Below are 18,467 nucleotides of genomic sequence, written 5' to 3'. Positions count from 1 at the left end.
AATTAAATAACATCTCTATTTAAAGAATATATACATAATAAAATCTATAATGTGCTTGATATAATGCACTAAATAATTACTCATTTCTATAGCACTCTAGAGCTCATAAAATGTTTCTCACAAAAACCTTTAAAGGCAGGTAGTGAAAGTAGTATCATTTTCATTTTGCAAATGAGGAAAGTAAAATCTTGAGAAAAGTTAAATGACTTCCCTAGGGCCACAGATAGTAAGCATTTAAGGTAGGATAAGAACACAGGTCTCCTTTCCTCTTTAACCTGCTTACTTGCACTGAATCCTTCCCCTGTGTCCTTCTAAAGTAGTATATATACAATCTGGAATATGCTACTAACTAGCTCATGATCTAAGACAATTAATCCATCAGACCATTATTTAGATTGCTATGTACCAATAACCATATCAACTGGAGGAGAAACAAAGAGAAAATGGAATAGTCCTTCCCCAAAAAATAGTTTTTACATTCCAACGGGTGAGATAGCATGTAGCATATATGTTGAATATATATACAAAACAATATATACATATAGTATATGCACACATATATACATATGTAGTTATATATGTGTGTGTTCAAAATATATATGTATATATATATATATTGCATCTTTTTATTTCTAAGACAGAGCTGTGGAATCCCAAATATATACGCTAACTAGATCTTATAGAATATTTATCATGGGAAAATGCCTTTATTTATTCTGTGGTTTTGAAAATGCATCATTGACTTTGTAAGTCTTTAGTCAAGTCAGCAACTATTTATTAAGGACCTGCTATGTGCCAGGCACTCTGCTAAGTGCTAGAAATACGAAGAAAAGCAAAGGCTATCTCTGCCCAAAAAGAGCACACAATTTTAGGGGGAGAAAATGTGCACAACTATATCTAAACAAGATATATATACAGGAGAAACTGGAGATTACCAATAGAGAAAAGTCAGGAGTCTAAAGAGGGATCAGGAAAGGTTTCTTGTAGAAGGTAGGACTTTGTCTGAGATGTGAAAGAAGCCAAGAGGGGGAGGGTAGAAGGAAGAGCAGAGCACTCCAGGCAAGGAAAACAACTAGTGTAATTGCAGATTGGGGAATTGGATTGTCTTATCTGAAGGACTATCAAAGGAGGATAGTATTCTGTCAATTTTAGTCTCATTCTGGATGTGTCTTTGTTATTTTCCTTAGCATTTGCCTTTCACTTTCTTGTTTTTGTCTTAGCCTCTATATGTATATGGTTTAGGTGGAAGAGGGAATATTCCCTTCCCTCCAATGACACAGAACCTGTCTTCTCTATGTCTTAGCAGATAGTTTTCCTAAATTGCTATGGCCAAAACATTTATAATCTGGGGATCCTGTTCAAAAATGATCATTAAAAAGACATCTCCTGGTTTCTCATTGGTCCTGGTATCTTTTCACCTCGGTATGAGTTGCCAGAGCCTGAACTATACTGAAATAGTCTTGGAGAATTCCAGGATCACATTCAAGCAATTCATGAGGTATCAGAGTAAGATTTGAGTGGAAACCATTTATGTTAAAGGTAGTACCAAAATTCATTTCCAACTTTACTTTCATCCTGAACATTGTCAAGCATTGGATTTCCTACAATTTATTTTCTTCCATTGGAGGAAACTAGGAACTTACACATTTAAACTAGTTGTTGGTGACTGAAGAACTTTTTTCCAGAAAAGTCCCTTTTGGAAATTAAATGGGCACCCTGGAATTACCCTTAATCAAGCGCGAGCCAGAGTTGTCACACCAGTTTTGTGTTTAAGAAGCGTGCTTCATCTTCTGAGAAATCAAACAAGCCTGTGTTTTTAGGGAGGGTTAATTGGAGGTTGTGATTCTTTGTTGTTCTGAAAAGGTATTGAGTTCCCATGGCCGATATGAAGAAGTCATTAGACCAGCTGGAAAAGTTCAAAAGAGGTCTTTTCATCAAAATTTCTGTGGCTTTTTAGTGATAGTGTTTGGGGACAAAGCATTTGGGAGTGTGGTTTTTCAGCTGTCAGGCACCTGTTGTGTGGATTTATGACATCAGTTAAGCACTTTAATTTGTTTCAAATGAGACTTTGTGAATAGCTTATCATACATCACATTCTGTCCATTCTAGAAAGGTCTTCAATGGATCATATATCATTCAGGGTTAAATTTATGTTTTTGTTTCTGTCTTAGATGAAACAGAGGGCAGATTTCTGAATTTTTATCAGTTGAAAAATTCTGCATAGAGTTGACTAGGAATCTCTGTGAAAGATGTAGCATAGTAATGATCTTATAGACAGGAAGATTCCAAGACTCAGCTCTAGCCTCTCACCTTTACTATCTGTGCAGTTATTTTCTCTGGGTCTCAATTTCTTCATATCTAAAATGGGAGTGACGTCTATTTCACAGCACTGTTGTGAGATAACGGAACATACCTTCATACCAAAAAAACACTATGTAAATGTTAGCTATTATTGGTTGTTATATTTTTAAAAGGCACCTAAAAGCATATGTCATTTACATTTATTACATACATGTATAGACAGAGTTTGGTGATTAGACATGTTGTCATAGTTAATATCCTATACCTCAAAGGTGAACATCCAGCCACAGTGGATGAAAAGAGTTCACAAAATATACATGTCAAGCTAACAGAGGTTTTAAGTGATTTTGTACAGATACAATAGCTACAAATATAGATATATATATATATATATTTCAATAGATACTAGATTTTTATGTTTTGACTGACATGTAATCAGAAAAAAATTATGTAAAATTTCATTCCACTCAGAATTAAGTTCATACTCCAGAATTAAATAAAGGATTGATGAATTCATCAATAAGGGTACTTCCTAAACCAATTAAAACCTCGATGCCTTGGTAGATGGTCTTCATGAGTTGTATTGCTGAAAAAAATCTCAGTTGGTCCCAGAAAACTGGTAATACTTTCTTCCTCATATTAGTGAAGTGGTAGACAATTATGACAGAATATTATATACAATGTCAGATATAGTCTTTCTATTAGATGTCCAAAAAAATCTGATTTTAATATGAAAGGCTTTATTTGGGGCAGAGTAGTGTGAAAATGCCTGTGATTTGGTAACAAAAAACCCAGTTTTATCTTAAATTTCAGATATAGTAAATATGTTATAATGTTATCTAGTAGGCATGTTAATATGTGATACATAATATATAATACATAATAAATAATCTATAATAATATATTAAAATCATCACCAGGTATCTAACTCTTTACTCATAGTTAAAATGTGATCAGGCAATTACTTGTACCTATTCAAAATCTTTCAAAATTGTAGCTTTTTTATTTAACTATATGTGTTCATGCTATTTGCCCCAAAAGAATGTAAAGTCCCCTAATTCAGAGACTTTCATTTTTGCCTTTGTGCGAAATAGTGTTTGGCACATAGTAGGGCTTAATAAATACATATTAACTGATTAGAAGAATTTATGTCTGACCACCTATCAGAGACTCTGATTACTAAGACCAGAAAGAACAATATTATAGGAATATTCAGGATATTTTACAATGAGATGCAGATACTGTTTTAAATATTTTTTAATCTTTACTATCAATCCTTTTGTTTAATCTTAGGTCTCTTTAGGAGTTTCCTCTTCTCATATTTTTGTTACAGATAGTCATCTAGGATGTGAACTGAGGAGGGAGAAAGGTCATTGATTTATGATCTGTGGAATATTTACATAACTTCTAGGGTTATGATTGAAGCCTGAACTAAAGAAAAACATCATGGGCAACACAAGTGCACATGTTCACTTAACGAAGTTGTTATTGCGGTTTTTTTTTGTTAGAGAGCAATTTTCTGGGCTTGGTGAGTGCCTGAGAAGGGATCTGGAAAGTGTAGATCTTGAATGCTTAAATCTGGACTATGTTATGGTAGCAGGTGAGGCAGTGTAAAGTATGCTCAACTTCACTTGTCTAAACTTCAGCTGATTCCACTTTGTTCTGGTGCCACCACTCTCTTCTTTCCATCACCAAGTGAAACAGCCCATTAGACCCAGACTCCAAACCTTGTGGGAGCTGGAAAGTGAGAGGAATGTTATCTCTAGCAATACATATAATTAAGGATGCAGCACCAGTATTTAGAAAAGCTAAGGAAAAGTGTAGCCAGGAAAGAAAACAAAAATAAATATTTATATAAGTTAACAAAGCTGGAGATGTCCCTCTATGCCTTATTCCTAACTTTCTATACTTCAGAATCATCCTCTCTCTACTTTTGGCTTATTGTGGAACTTATTTTAGGTTTCCTAACCCTGAGCTAGCCTAGCAATCCTGCTCATCTCTTCTCCCATTGTCAGTTCCTCCAGGAGTCTCATTTTATGGAAGAACCTAGGCCAGCCTATCTTCATTCTCCTTGACTCTGTAACTGACCTTGCTACATTCTAGATTGTAAAACCAATTGGTCCAGCAAGCATCTTCTCTCTTCCCCTTCAGGTTTCTTTGGTGTGCTTTTTCTTTGAGAGCAGAAAATATCTTTCTTCTTGCTTATATATTTGTATCTCTAATATTTAGCATATAGTTTCTAATGCACAGTAAGTGCTTCATAAATGCTTCTTTCCTTTCTCCTTATTTTAAATATTATTTTCCCATTTTGCCCACAGTCATCAGTGCTGTTAATAAGATTTGAATACAGATCTCCCAACTGCAAATCTTATGTGCTTAGCATTCTATCACAAATTGCCTGTGGACTAGAGATGAGCAAACTACAAAGCAGATTAGTGCCTTACCAAAAAAAAAAAACTTGACTTACAATAACTCTAATGCCATTTTACAAATTAGGAAATTGAGACTGAAAAAAAGAAACTATCTTATCCATGATCATGCCACTAGTGAGTTTTGGAGTCAGACTAATAGGATCATAGATCTAGCATTGAAAGGAACCTTCAGAATAATCTAGTCTAGTCACCTTATTTTATAAAAGAGAACTATAAACTCTGAGAGACTGTCATTTGCTCCTGAATCATAACAGTTAGTAAGTGGAAAAATTAGGATTTAAACTTTTCTCTGATTTCTCTGATGCCAAATTATTTTAACTCAAATTAATTTTTAATTTGAGCTTCAAAATTTGGGCTTCAAAATGAAAATTAGCTAAAAATAAGAAAGTTACAAAGAAAAAAAAGACTTTCTAGGTATAAGATTGGTCTAGTGGGGCAATGTGTATTGGATGACAACAAGGTATAATAGAAAGAGTAGTTGGCTTAGAAACAGAGTACCTGGATTAGAATCTAGACTTCCACTTTCTACCTATGTGACTGACCAATGGAAAGTCTCTAACCTCTGAACCTGTATTCTCATCTATAAAATAAGAATGTCAGACTAGAAGAACTCTAAGGGATCGCAGGTGTGAAAAGCCAGAGATTCATGTTCTGTCTCAGCTCATTGTTCAGTCGTGTCCAACTCTGTGGACCATACTCTCCCTACAGTTTTATTAGCAAGGATATTGGAATGATTAGCCATTTTCTTTTCCAGTGGATTAAAGCAAATGGAGGTTATGTGACTTGCCCTGGCCACACAGCTAGTATGTGTTTACAGCTAGATTTGAAGTCATGTCTTTATAACTACAGACCCACTATTCTCTCCATGGAATCATCTAGCTGCCTCTATTCTCAGTTAACCTCCTTTAAAAAGTCATGTAGAGAAGAAAAAAAAAGTCATGTAGAGAAGAAAAAAAAAAGTCATGTAGATTTGGCATCCTCACATCCTATCCCCCTTCTCTTTACTTTGGATTCTGACCTCATCATTTAAATGAAGCTACTCTTTTCAAAGTTACCAAGTGATCTCTGACTTGTAAAACTTAAGGACATTATTCTCAATCCTTATCTCTCTTGACCTCTTGCCTGCATGAGACTGTTGTTCAGTTTTTCCACTTTGATATTCCCTACTCTACTTTTTCAAGACTCTTATCTCTTCTTCCAACTTGTCTGACTGTTCATTCTCAATTTCCTTTGCTAGAACTTCAAGTCATGTCCACAAATAAAGGTGCCCTACCAAGACTTTGACCTCTGGACTTTTTCCTAACTTTCTTTACTCTCTCATTTGGTGATTTAATTAGCTCCATAAGTACACTTTTCAACTTGACAAATAAAGAGATCTAATGTACATAGCAAATCCGAGTCCCTTTCCTGAGTTTTAAATCTATATTATCAACTGATTTTTCAAACTGAATTTCCTGGAGAGATCTCTTACCCTATGTCTCCATGAACCTTAAAATTCAGCTGTACTGATCAACTTGCTGCTTCTCACAAATGACATCCTTCCCATCTCCCATCTCCATGCCTTTGACTGCTTTCCCCAGTGTTTGGCATGGTCTTCCTCCTCACCTCTGCATTATTTCTTATAAGAGGTCTTTCCTGATTCCTCCAAATGCTACTACTTTCCCGTCTAAGATTATGTTTCTTCTATAGGATATGTATGTTATAGGTACCTATTTATATAGGCTGTCTCCATCACCACCATCATTCATTCCCATAGAATGGGAATTTTTTGAAGGTGGGAACAATTTTCACTTGGTTTTGTTGTAGCTGTTATTTTGGTATCCAAAGATCTTAGTATGTCTGGCATTAAATGTTTGATTTTTTTGGATTGGAAGGGTAAAGTAGGCATTAAGGAGGAATGGGAAATAAAGTTAAACTGATATGGGCCTCATTAAAAACAGCTTGATAAATTAATTAATTGGGGGGGTTAAAAAATAAATAAACAGCTTAAAAATTGTACAGATGAATCTAGACTTGATTTTGTAGGTTAACAAGATTCCATTAGACTTTTGTTCAGAAAAATGACAAATGTTTAGTGAATATTATCTGACAGTGGTAAGGAAGAAGCAATGGAATTACAGAGGTTTACTGGAGAAATCTATTATAAATATATATATGTATATTTATACATNCAGATGAATCTAGACTTGATTTTGTAGGTTAACAAGGTTCCATTAGACTTTTGTTCAGAAAAATGACAAATGTTTAGTGAATATTATCTGACAGTGGTAAGGAAGAAGCAATGGAATTACAGAGGCTTACTGGAGAAATCTATTATAAATATATATGTATATTTATACATATATATGAATATATAGGAAGTATAAGCTGAGTGTAATTTTAACAAATACAAATTTAGTAAATTTGTTGAAGTGGCTACTACATGTAGGGCATGTAGACAGAGCACTGTCCCTGGAATTAGGAAGACTCCAGGTTCAAATCCAGCCTTAGACACTTGCTACCTATGTGACCCTGGGTTAGTTATTTAACCTCTGAGTGCCTCAGTTTTTTTAATGTAAAATGAGGATCATAATATATACCTAATGAGTATCATATGCTACCTAAAATAAGTACAATAATATCTACAGAGGTGTTGCAAGTATAAAATAAAATAATATTTATACAATAAATGCTTTATAAATAGTTCTTCCCTCCCCTGCCCTCTCAAGTTAGCATAAGGTCTACTTGTAAATACAAATACAATATAAACTAGGACATCATAAATTCATAAAATGGGTACAAACAAAGCATTTTGTTTGGTAGAAGTAAGAGGAAATTATTTCTGACCTTTGGGAATCAGGAAAATTGGCATTTGAGTTAGGCTTTGAAGGATGAATAATTTCTTTTCTTTTTACCCAGACAGTACTCATTTCTTTTGTTTCTCCTTTGATTTTCTTTTGGTTAGTTGTGAAACACCTTGGCCATTTCTGCCCCACAAATATGATTCCTTTTCTATAATGAGCTAATTGCAGGTCCAAGCTACAGGGAAAGAAAGATTAAAAACACATCTCCCAACTCTTTCCATTTTAAAGCCCATTTCAGAAAGAAATAACTGGTCACAGCTATGTTTTTAACCAACCTCACCTTTCTCTTGTTTCAGAGAAAGTTGGGATACTTCAAAGAGAATTGTAATAAGGAGGACTGTGGGTGGAGTATAATCATCGGATAACCATTTTTCCATTCATTTATCAGGCACAGTAGCTTTCACATTAGAGAGATCACACACATTTTCTCTCCTTCTGTTAGATGACTAGTTCCATTTTGCTAAAAAAAAAAGTGGGGAAAGAGTCTTATCTCCCCAGCACTTTAGAAAAAAATGAAGATGTTCCTGTGTGCCCAAAGGAACACTATGGGTAGCAAAGAGAAGGGATATTTTAAGGGGCTATAATTAAAGTAAACTAAAGAACAGAAGAGTTCCATCTAATTCAAAACTTAATTCAAAACTTGCTTTTTAATTTCGTAGTTTTCTAAGAAATTACAAACTGTCCCTTCAATCAGTCCTCAAGCATAACTTGCTCTTCAGTGGCCCCTAGTGGGGAATTAAGGTCTCATGGCAAGGTGCTGCCTTACCTGGTTGAAGAGGTTGGGTGAGGGAGAATTAGGAGTGTGTTTTGTAGATGTCAGAGTAGAATCCCTTCTGGTACTTACCTTTTTCTTGCTCCCTCTTCCTACTCTCCTCTCTCTCACTTTTCCCCTCTTTCTTTTTCTCTCTCCCTTTTCTGCCCTCTCTTTCCTTGTCTTTCCTCCTGCTTTAAAAAAATAGTTTGAAGTTTTAGCTATGACTTCAGAGAAAAAAGGGATAATAAACATGCTGACCTTGGGAAAAAACAAAAGAAGGCAATTAAAATTCTACTTCTGTAGCATTTTATTATTCAAATATAGAAAAAGGGGTAGTAGACCTGAAATTTCTTCTGTGTGATGAACTACTTGTGATAAAACTTCCTCAGCCAATGCAAATCAGTCACCATTTTCCAATTTAAAGTGTTAAAGAGTTGCCTGAGACACTGAGAAGCTAAATACCTCATCCAGGGTCCCAGAGGGAATGAGTATCAGAGGCAGGATTTGAGTCCAGGTTTTATTGACTCTGAGGAAGCTATCTAGCCATTACACTGGGCATGTGTTTACATGAGTAGATTCCAGCTCCAACACAGATGTTTCATGAATATCTTGTCACTCAATTTGAAAGGCCTTTGAAGGTGTATATTTCTATAAAATCCTAGGTGTTTGAATTTATATATAAACATATATGCACATATATGCATATTTATATATTTACACATATATTTCATTTAAAATTATTTATATGAAATACAAAACAATTCCTATGAAAATATTTCATTTATATTTCCCATTTGATCAACAATTAGAGATGCAACAAAAAAGATGATTATTCCAGTGGACACCAGGAGTTCTCTTCCTCTAATCCACCTCCCACAAGAGATCCAAATTATACCCTTAATGGTAACTGCATTCTTAGTGATGGAAATATTATATACCCTGTATAAGTACATACCTTGATAATTTTGCTGAATATGAACACAATGGGGAAAGATTAATATTTAATTAATATGTAATTATGATTTATTAAATTGGTTATAGAGTTGGAAAATAATTGGCAATATGCTTGTTTGTGCCCTGGCTGAACTTAATTCTTTCCATTTCTTTCCTTCCCTGGGGCAGTGGCCCCTTTTAGTGACACATACACTGAGTAACCACCACTTTCTCAGTTCCTATAACATGTGGAATAATGTGGAATTCAATTCAACTGTGGCAGGCTTTCTGCTTGATCACAATATTTTAGCATAAAGGGGAAAAATTAGAGAGTTCAGAAGATATTAACAACAAAACATAAAGATTTATTCCTTACTTATATTTTACTTTACAGAATAGATGTGTTACTAAAGTTATTGCTATTATTTCAGTATCTTTTTATCAAATCATTTCCCATAGATTTTCATGAAAAACTGGCAATTTCTTCTACTGGAAATAAATGTTAAGTCCCAAATGTAAATAGAATCACATTGAAGAAAATAGCAATTTCTTTAAAATTATATATAGAGATGGAGAGAGAGGAATATCTCTCTTTCCATATATGTAAGAAATGAAATTTTTCCATCATAGTAGTAATAATACTCAGAATATCAAGATAAATGCCAAGTGTTATTTTAATTCATAATATCTGGAGAAAATGACAATGACTATTTTACTTCCAATCAAACATATTGAAAAATGTCTCAACTTCTCTGTCTCTTTTTCTCATCAGAAGAACATACAGCACCAGCTCTCCTAAGTTTTTTACAAATGCTACTTTTTTATGCTTTTTTGAGATAATCTTCTAGTTTTTAAGAAATGAACAATTAGAGCTCAGATGAAGCAAAAGGGAAAAAGAGAACTACAGCAGATGAAACTTAACCATTGGTTAACATTTACTGTGTAACCCAGTGGTAAATGAAGTTATAGGACAGAGTATACACCAAAACACATGTTAAGAGAACCAAAGAATTCTGTAAGGCAGGCCATTGGGAACTATATAGTAAATCATTACAATGAATTTTCACATTCTGCAAGTCTGAAACTAGATTAGATTTCTTTGTAAGAAGAATATTTCATGCCATTCTCATGCCAAATCATGGTGATTCTGAGTGTATGCTTATTGTTTGAAATCTAAGGAATATATGGCCAGAAAAAGATACCATTTTGACATTAAAATTCTACCTTCCAGGAGGAAATAAGTTGACAAACCAACATTTTTATCTGAATTGGGCATGGATCTCCTTGGAAAAAGAGTACTACCTGGTCAATGAAGACTCCAAATTTCTGGATATTGTTCTCAAACGCAGAGGTTACCTGGGAGAAACTTCTTTTGTCAGTAAGTTCACTTGGTTCTTCCATCCTAGTTCCTGTTGAAAATTTGTACTTTCTTGGCAAGGGAATCTCAATGGAATTTCCTAACTCATTTCTAACTCTTAACAGCAACTTATGTCAACTAAATTCTCAAGCTGCCAATGGGTATTTGCCTATAGATTCTTTCTAAGGATTAGATATTATGCTTTATTTTGACAATTATTGCCCAATAAAACTTTTGAGGATGTTATCAAGGCTCAAACTACTTCCTACTTCTAGTCTATTGTTATTGTTATTTCTGGTGCCTGGCTCCTGGGCAGGGACAAAAGACAGAGTATATCAGAAACCTGTTACTAAAATACATCCTTCTTACAGGACTCAGCCTTCCAATGGCCCTCAGAAATGAAATGAAATAAAATGGAAAGTTGTTTCTACATACAGGCTTGAAAACAAAATGAAATCAATTTATGTGGTAGGGGTAATGTGTTTCTCTTGTGTTTAACATTTAGAGAGTGTTAGGATATAGCGTGTAATTTAACTAATGAAATAGTTGTGTGAAATCTATGTGAACATTCCTTTGATAATGAACAAACAAAAAACTATTCAATAGTAACTCATTAAGCATATAGGAGAAACTTCCTGTCATGGGTTGCACTTGAATGCTCAGGTGAGCCCTTACAAGCTCCAGAGGAATAAAGCACACTAGACAAAGGAAATGTTCTGTGTGCTTTTAAAACCATCACTCCAGTTGGTGTTTTAGAGCCTTGCATAATAAGCATGCTTTGCCTTCTTGTCATCTCTTTCATTACCAAAAAAAAAAAAATGCTAAGTGGAAGAGAAACTCTTCTTCTACTAGATTTGTGTTCACTTACATGCAATTATAAAGAGAAAAGAAGGTATGTTTACAGGTTTAGGTAATAGGGTGTAGGTCAACAGATCACAGGGTTAAAGTATAAAGATAAAAAGGAATTTCAAGTCTGTCCAGTCCAAAGGTATCAAACACATGGCCAATAAGTCCCTGCATCAAACAAAACAAAACTGGGGAATATTTAATAAAATAAAGTACAATAAGACTTAAGTATGCTAATATACAATTTTATAAATTGACTGAATACCTCAATTTCCTTATCTGTAAAATGAGCTGGAGAAGTAAATGGCAAACCACTGCAGTATCTTTACTGAAAAAACCAAATGAGGTCACAAAGAGTCAGATATGACCAAAAAAAATAATGATTGAACAGCAGTGTAAGTGGACATGCAGCCCTCAGGGATCCTCCAGTATATTTTAGTGGTCCTGTTTCTGTTTAAGTTTGACACCACCAATTTAGTCTGGCCTCTCATTTTATCAGATAAGGAACTTGAAGCCAGAAAGATAAGAGAATTCCCTTTAGGTCACATAATTAAAGAATGGAAGAACTAGAATTCAATCAACAATCACTCAATAAGCATTCAAATGCATGTCCTCTAAATCAAATTTATTAAGTACCTAATCTGTACTTGGCTCTGGAAGATACAAAGAAAGGTTGGAGACAATCCTTGCTTTCTTGGAGCTCTTAGTCTAATGGGGAAACAATATGCAAAAAGCTACAGGCAACAAAGCTATTTTTAGGACAAACTGAAAATAACAGCAGGAAGACACTAAAAACAAAAGGAAATGGGAAAGGTTTCTCTTAAACTTGAGAGTTGGAAGAAATCATAAATATTATTACTATAATTTGATTTTGTACTTATATTGAATTCCTGAAAAGTATATAAAAAGACCAACTATATTAGTAACTCCAGCTTACATTTACATATGAATTTTAAATGTACAAAATTATATCAATTTTACAAATGAGGAAAATGAAGTTGAGGAAGGTCATAGGATGTATCAGGGCCACACAGCAGTAAGTGTCCAACTCAAAATACTAGCCCAAATTTTCCCAATTCTAAGTTCCAAACTCTATCCACTAATCCACCCAACCTTCTATATAAAGATTCTCACTCAACCAAATTATCAAATGCCTAGAAATACAATCACTTAAATTCCACTTGAGAAAAAACACTAGTGATAAGACTACTATTGTGCTAAGGATCATATTTATCCCCTAGACTGTCTGGAACATTTCTTCTTTTCTTTGTATATAATTATGACACAATAAATGTATAATTCCAGTTTCCTCTTTAGACTGGAATTTGTGACTAAAAAAAAATTACCTTCCTGTATATATCTCACATGTGGATAATTGCTTTCTAATTATCTCCCCCATTAGAATGTGAGTTCCTCAAGGGCAAGAATATTCTATTTGTCTTCCTTTGATCCCCCCAGGCTCAGTACAGTGCCAGGTACATAATACACATTAGGAAATGCTTGCTTACTGGTCTATCACATACAATTTAAAAAACATTTTTGATCCATAATTCTTGTACTACATAGATTTTTTTCCCCAAAGTAAAAATGTCTCCAGGTTGAATACGTTTAAAATTGTATTAATTAAATTTTCACATGTATGCTATAAAATTCAAACACAGAATGCAAATTTTCCTTCAGTAAAACATTTGCAGTTTCCTTTCATATGACAACAGACGACATTGATTTTAGTGATTTAAATTGCCTCAAAGTTGTTTAATGATATTTAATTATAGCATTACCCAAAAAGGGAAACTATATAGTATAGCTCTGGTAACACATCCATTTCTGTCAATTAGTAGGTTTATAAATCAAGCAGTTATTTATGTGATGATGTCAACACAAAATGAACACAAATCAACCAGTTTTTTCCCAAAAACATTAATTTACCCAGGAAATGACAAAAATGCTTATTCTCTGATCCCAAAACAAAATCTATGTTGAATTCTTAGAATTGTGCATCTCATTTTTTTTTGGTTTTGGATGACAATATGGTCACAAGTGATTTTTGATCTTTCATGATTGCAGTCACAGCTAAATGACAAAGCAATTTAAAATAATTTTTGCATTCACATCTTGTACTACACTGATTTTTGTCTCCTCAGCAAGATTTTCTTCAGATTGAGTTCTGAGAATTATTGGAGTTTTTTTCTGATTTTGGATGGCTTATAGTCACAATTGATTTTTAGATATCTTTCCTGACTCTGATCGCAACCAAGTGACATCACAATAATACATCAGGACAGTTCATTTTTTACACTTTGATACAGGTCCAAGGCTATGTTTTATTTGTATTCTGTGCCTGAATAACTACTGGAGAAGAAATGAAGAATGGACTAAAACCAAAGTTCTTTAGTAGTCCTTAGAATTTTTGCATCCGTTTGCATTCCGTGTGTTTTCTCAGAACAAGCAACTATCTTTACTTTATCAGCCACAACATAACCAGCCAGTGTTTAATCAATAAAGTCAACAGCTGCAAAATATTCTCAGTAAATGTTCTTTCAAGATATTGTCTGGTTCATTTTGACCTGTTGGCTTCCTTTGGTCAAACAATGAACAGTTTCATGCTCTATCTGTTTGCCTTATATTTGTGTGGCTTTGGTATGGAACAAAGCATTTTTTTCCTATAGACACGGCTGTCAGCAGCAGCAAAAATACAAGACTCTACCACTGTAAGTGGTTAACCTCACAGAGTTACTAAATAACCTAAGGTGATAGAAAGTTGGAAACCTCCCCTTGGTGGCCCACACCTTGTCAGTCAAAGCAAACAGGAATAGGATTTAGCTTGCCAGGGCCAGGAGTAGAGTTCAGACATAAGAGTGGCCCCTAAGTCTTCAGAACCTCAAAGATCTACCTTTCTCTATGATTCAAGCCCTTGTGTGTGCCTGACTCAGCTCCTTAATCAAAGCTTTATTTTTTTTTTAAATCCTATCATTAAGCCTTACACAACCTACTAATATACTCACAAATATCTGACATCACAGCTGAAGTCAAGGAAGAATAGTTAGAAAATTCAATAATTGTACATATAGTTTTCTTCACAGTAGTAATTATATAATTGCTTCATCCACAGCTTCCATTAGCAAAAGAGAATGTCTAAAACTTCACCCATTTCACTAGTGTGTTTAAAATATCAAAGGCTTCACATTAAAGTACAAAGAGGCTCTTTCACACTTCCAAGTCCTAATTAGAGCCAAAGGATTTTGTTTAACAATTAATTATCTTTGGAAGAGAAGTATGAACTTTAGCACAGCTCATGAATAACTCAACCAATTTTCCCTGCTGCAGGTAATGTTTGGCAAAAATATTTCTGTGGCATAAGACCATTTGAATAGATTTCTGCCCAAGAGCTGGTGGGGTTCACAGGAAGCTAGTTCTTAGTTTAGTTTTGAGTCTCATTACTTAAGAGAGAAGAAATAGAAAGTGTACAGTAAAAGCTAAGTTCATTGGTTACTCTTTGGAGAGTTGCATATATTCTTTCTTGTCCCAGAATTAATGAATATCTGACCAACCAATATAATTCATGGCAACAACTGAAAAACATTTAAAGCAGATGTAAGAAGTACAGTGCCTAGCAAATAATAGGTGCTATGTAAATGCTGGTGGTTAGTATTATTATATTCAATAAACATTGATAAATCAATCAATTTGTATTGATATTGAGCATCTACTAAGCAAAGTTTTTCTTCCAAGTGCTATTTATGGGACATAAAAGGAAACAAAGATATCTATGAGGGCCCACATCATAGGAGACAGTGTGCCAGATCAGAAAAGACCTAGTTCTAAACACCATCTCTTAAAATTACTAACTGAATTGTAATGAAAAAGTAATTCACTTTTTATAGCCTTAGTTCTTACATCTGTAAGTTGGAGACAATACCTATAGATTCTACCTCTCAAAGTTTTACAAAGCCTTGGCTTAAAGTAGGATATATGCTTTACAAATTTTAAATTGCTTATATAAATATCAACTCTGATTGTCCCATAGTTCACAATATAATGCTGTAGATAGAGCAAACATTACATATTTGTCTGTGATTATTTTTCTTTCCAAGGAATATTCTTTTAGATTGGAAAATGATATTAATAACCCATTCATGTTATTTTATCATTTTTATTAAAATCATTTTTATCAAATTTATTCCTTTCGTGTTCACAAAGAAAATCAAACAAATCAGAGATAAACTGATTATAATATATGTATATGTGTATATCTGTGATACACAGGCACACATATCTTTTTCTTTTAGCATGGAGTCCTATATTCACTTCCTGTGTTGTGGGCTGACTAGGTTATAATCTGAATAAGGTAGCAAAAGGTTCAAATCTAGGAGGAAATCTCTAAGTCAAAAATAGGAGGTGAGGGGTGGGATGGAAAGGGGGTAAACTGTCTGTAAATAACCCAAGATAAATTTTTGTGATCTTATGGCAATATGCTAGCCACATTTAGCAGGAGTACATATAATTGTGGGCCTGCCATATGATAAAACTGAAAAACATTCATAGGTTTTACATGATGCTACGAAGATCTCATAAAGGAAGATCAAGAAGATTTTCTTTTCTAATAACTAACAATTTGGATCTAGAAGGTACCACAATTTGTTTCCAGCAAGATGGAGGATAGTCTATATATAGTATATTTACAGTGGGGAAAATTTTTTTATGTCTTTTCTCCTACCTGGTCTCCAAAAGAATACAATGTCATTTTTCAAAACTGGGCAGCTCCTATCAAAAGACTAATATTAGCAAGCAGCTTTTGCTAACAATACCACTTGGAATAGTTCCCATCAAACAGTGACCAGTATATGTGCTAGAAATCTCAGAAATGACTTTTTCTTTTATCAGTCAGTGTTGGCAGCTCAGTGAGGCTGATCCAAGATATGTTGAAAGCTATGCCAAATGCATGAGGAATTAAAGAATAAAAGGATATTCCATAACATTCCACAATATGGCACACCTGTCTAATTCTTGAACCTGTTTCTTCTCTTAAATAATTTTAACATAAATACATAAACAAATTTAACCTCTATCTTTTCTTTAACATAACACATTGCTTTGAATTCTTCATAATAAGATGTTCCCCACAACTCCCACTGAGCAGTTCAGTCATCACCTATAAAACTGGAAATCATATATTAATGAACCTTTTTTTCTCACTATACAAAATTCAATTTCACCTTACTTTTCAGGATTAAATAAACTTGTAAAAATGAAGTACATGGATTAAGGCAAAGTTAATTACATTGTTATTTATTTAGGATCAATTTCTCATTTGAAATCAGTGCATCAAAACTTTTATTGTGAATCTGCTACATTCCAGGCATTATATTAAGCACTTGGGCTAAAAATAAAGACAAAAAATGTTCCTGACATCAAGGAGTTCATAATCTAATAGAAGAGGAGAAAGAAAATTAATGTTCTCAATTAAATGAATAATGTTAGGAAGATGAATTTTTGCTTTCATTAATTACTGGAGTTATCAAACTAAATTTCTTCCTTTAAGTTTCTTCACCAATAGTAATAGTCTTAGGAACAAAATTAAAAGAAAGATTTTTAGAGAAAGATCTATACACTAGTTTATGAAGGAGAGCAGAGGAAAGGAAAGGGGAGAGATGAAAGAGAGAGACAGAGACAGAGACAGAGACAGAGACAGAGACAGAGAGAGAATCACTCAACTCTAAGAAAAAATGAGTAATTTGATGTCAAATTAAATTAAGCAAAATTAATACTGGGTTGTTGTTGTTTTTTTTTTTTAAAGGTATTGGAACACAAGATGGCACAGCAAAAAGAGACAGAGACTTCAAAGGAAAAGCACAGAAACAAGTGCAGTTCAACCCAGGTCAAACCACAGCAACCTGGCGAGTGCGAATTTTAAGTGATAGTGAGCACGAGCAGTCAGAAAACTTCCAAGTGGTGCTGTCAGAGCCCGTCATGGCTGTTCTGGAATTCCCTGCCATGACAACAGTGGAGATTATTGACCCAGGAGATGGTAAGAGGTTTAACATCTTTTCCTGTTGTTTCTAAAGGCTAACTCAAATGAACACATTCTTAAAAATGAATTGCACTTTGAACTCTATCAAGAATTTACCAAAATAGCAAGCTGTTTTCAGTAAATATGAGGAATAAAATTAGAAATCAAAGGAATTTTTAAAATTTATTTGTACCACAAATATGGGTAAACCCATATATTCTCTTATCTTTAGCTTCCATTGTGACATTTTCCTTAAATTATTAATTAAGAGATATTGTGACCTGTGACATAGTAAATCAAGTCAGTTGATGTTTTCTGTTTGAAAATTATGTCCTTAACCACTATTTCTAATCTATCAACTAGATTTTCAATTGTGACTTTAGTCAAATCATTTAATCTTTCTGGGCCGCAGTTTCCTTCTTTATTTTATATTATTTTATATCTATAGATTGTATCTTTCATGTTTCCACTTTTCAGTTCATTTTCTGGAGGTGGTTATTTACATGTTATTCTTCAAATATTAATTCTCTAGCTATATATAATGTTTTCTCAGTTCTACTCATTCCTCATTTCATTATCTCATATAGATCCTTCCAAGTTTTTTTTTTAATTAACCTGTTCATTTTTTCTTACAGAGCAGTAATAATATTCCATCACACTCATATACAACAATTTATCCAGTCATTCCCCAATTGATAAACATTTCCTCAATTTCCAGTTCTTTGCTGCCACAAAGAAAGCTAATGCAAATATCTTGGGACAAATTGATTCTTTTCCTTTTTTTCTTGATCTCCTTGGGAAATAGACCCAGCAATAATATTTTTTCACACATGCTCTCCAACATTTATCATTTTCATCTTTATCATTTTAGCCAATCTGATGTGTGAGATAATATCTAAGAATTTTGACTTGCGTTTCTCTAATCAGTAGTGATTTAGAACATTTTTTTATATATACTTATATACAACCTTGATTTCTTCAACCCAAAACT

The 18,467-nt window shown here is 33.8% G+C and overlaps 1 protein-coding gene across 1 annotated transcript in view; it reads left to right on the top strand.

Annotated features, from left to right (window-relative positions):
- The window catches only part of FREM2 (FRAS1 related extracellular matrix 2), a 199,095-nt gene that overhangs the window by 84,508 nt on the left and 96,120 nt on the right, over window positions 1–18,467 (top strand). The window contains exons 3-4 of the mRNA XM_044668953.1: window positions 10,495–10,641; window positions 17,264–17,494. Of these exons, the coding sequence (XP_044524888.1) occupies window positions 10,495–10,641; window positions 17,264–17,494 (378 nt within the window). The remainder of the gene's footprint in view (window positions 1–10,494; window positions 10,642–17,263; window positions 17,495–18,467) is intronic.

The sequence above is a fragment of the Gracilinanus agilis genome, chromosome 3, assembly GCF_016433145.1.
Source record: "Gracilinanus agilis isolate LMUSP501 chromosome 3, AgileGrace, whole genome shotgun sequence".
In the NCBI taxonomy this organism is placed as follows: Eukaryota; Metazoa; Chordata; class Mammalia; order Didelphimorphia; family Didelphidae; genus Gracilinanus; species Gracilinanus agilis.
Note: the sequence above shows the minus strand (reverse complement) of the source record. Positions and strands in the feature narration are given on the sequence as shown.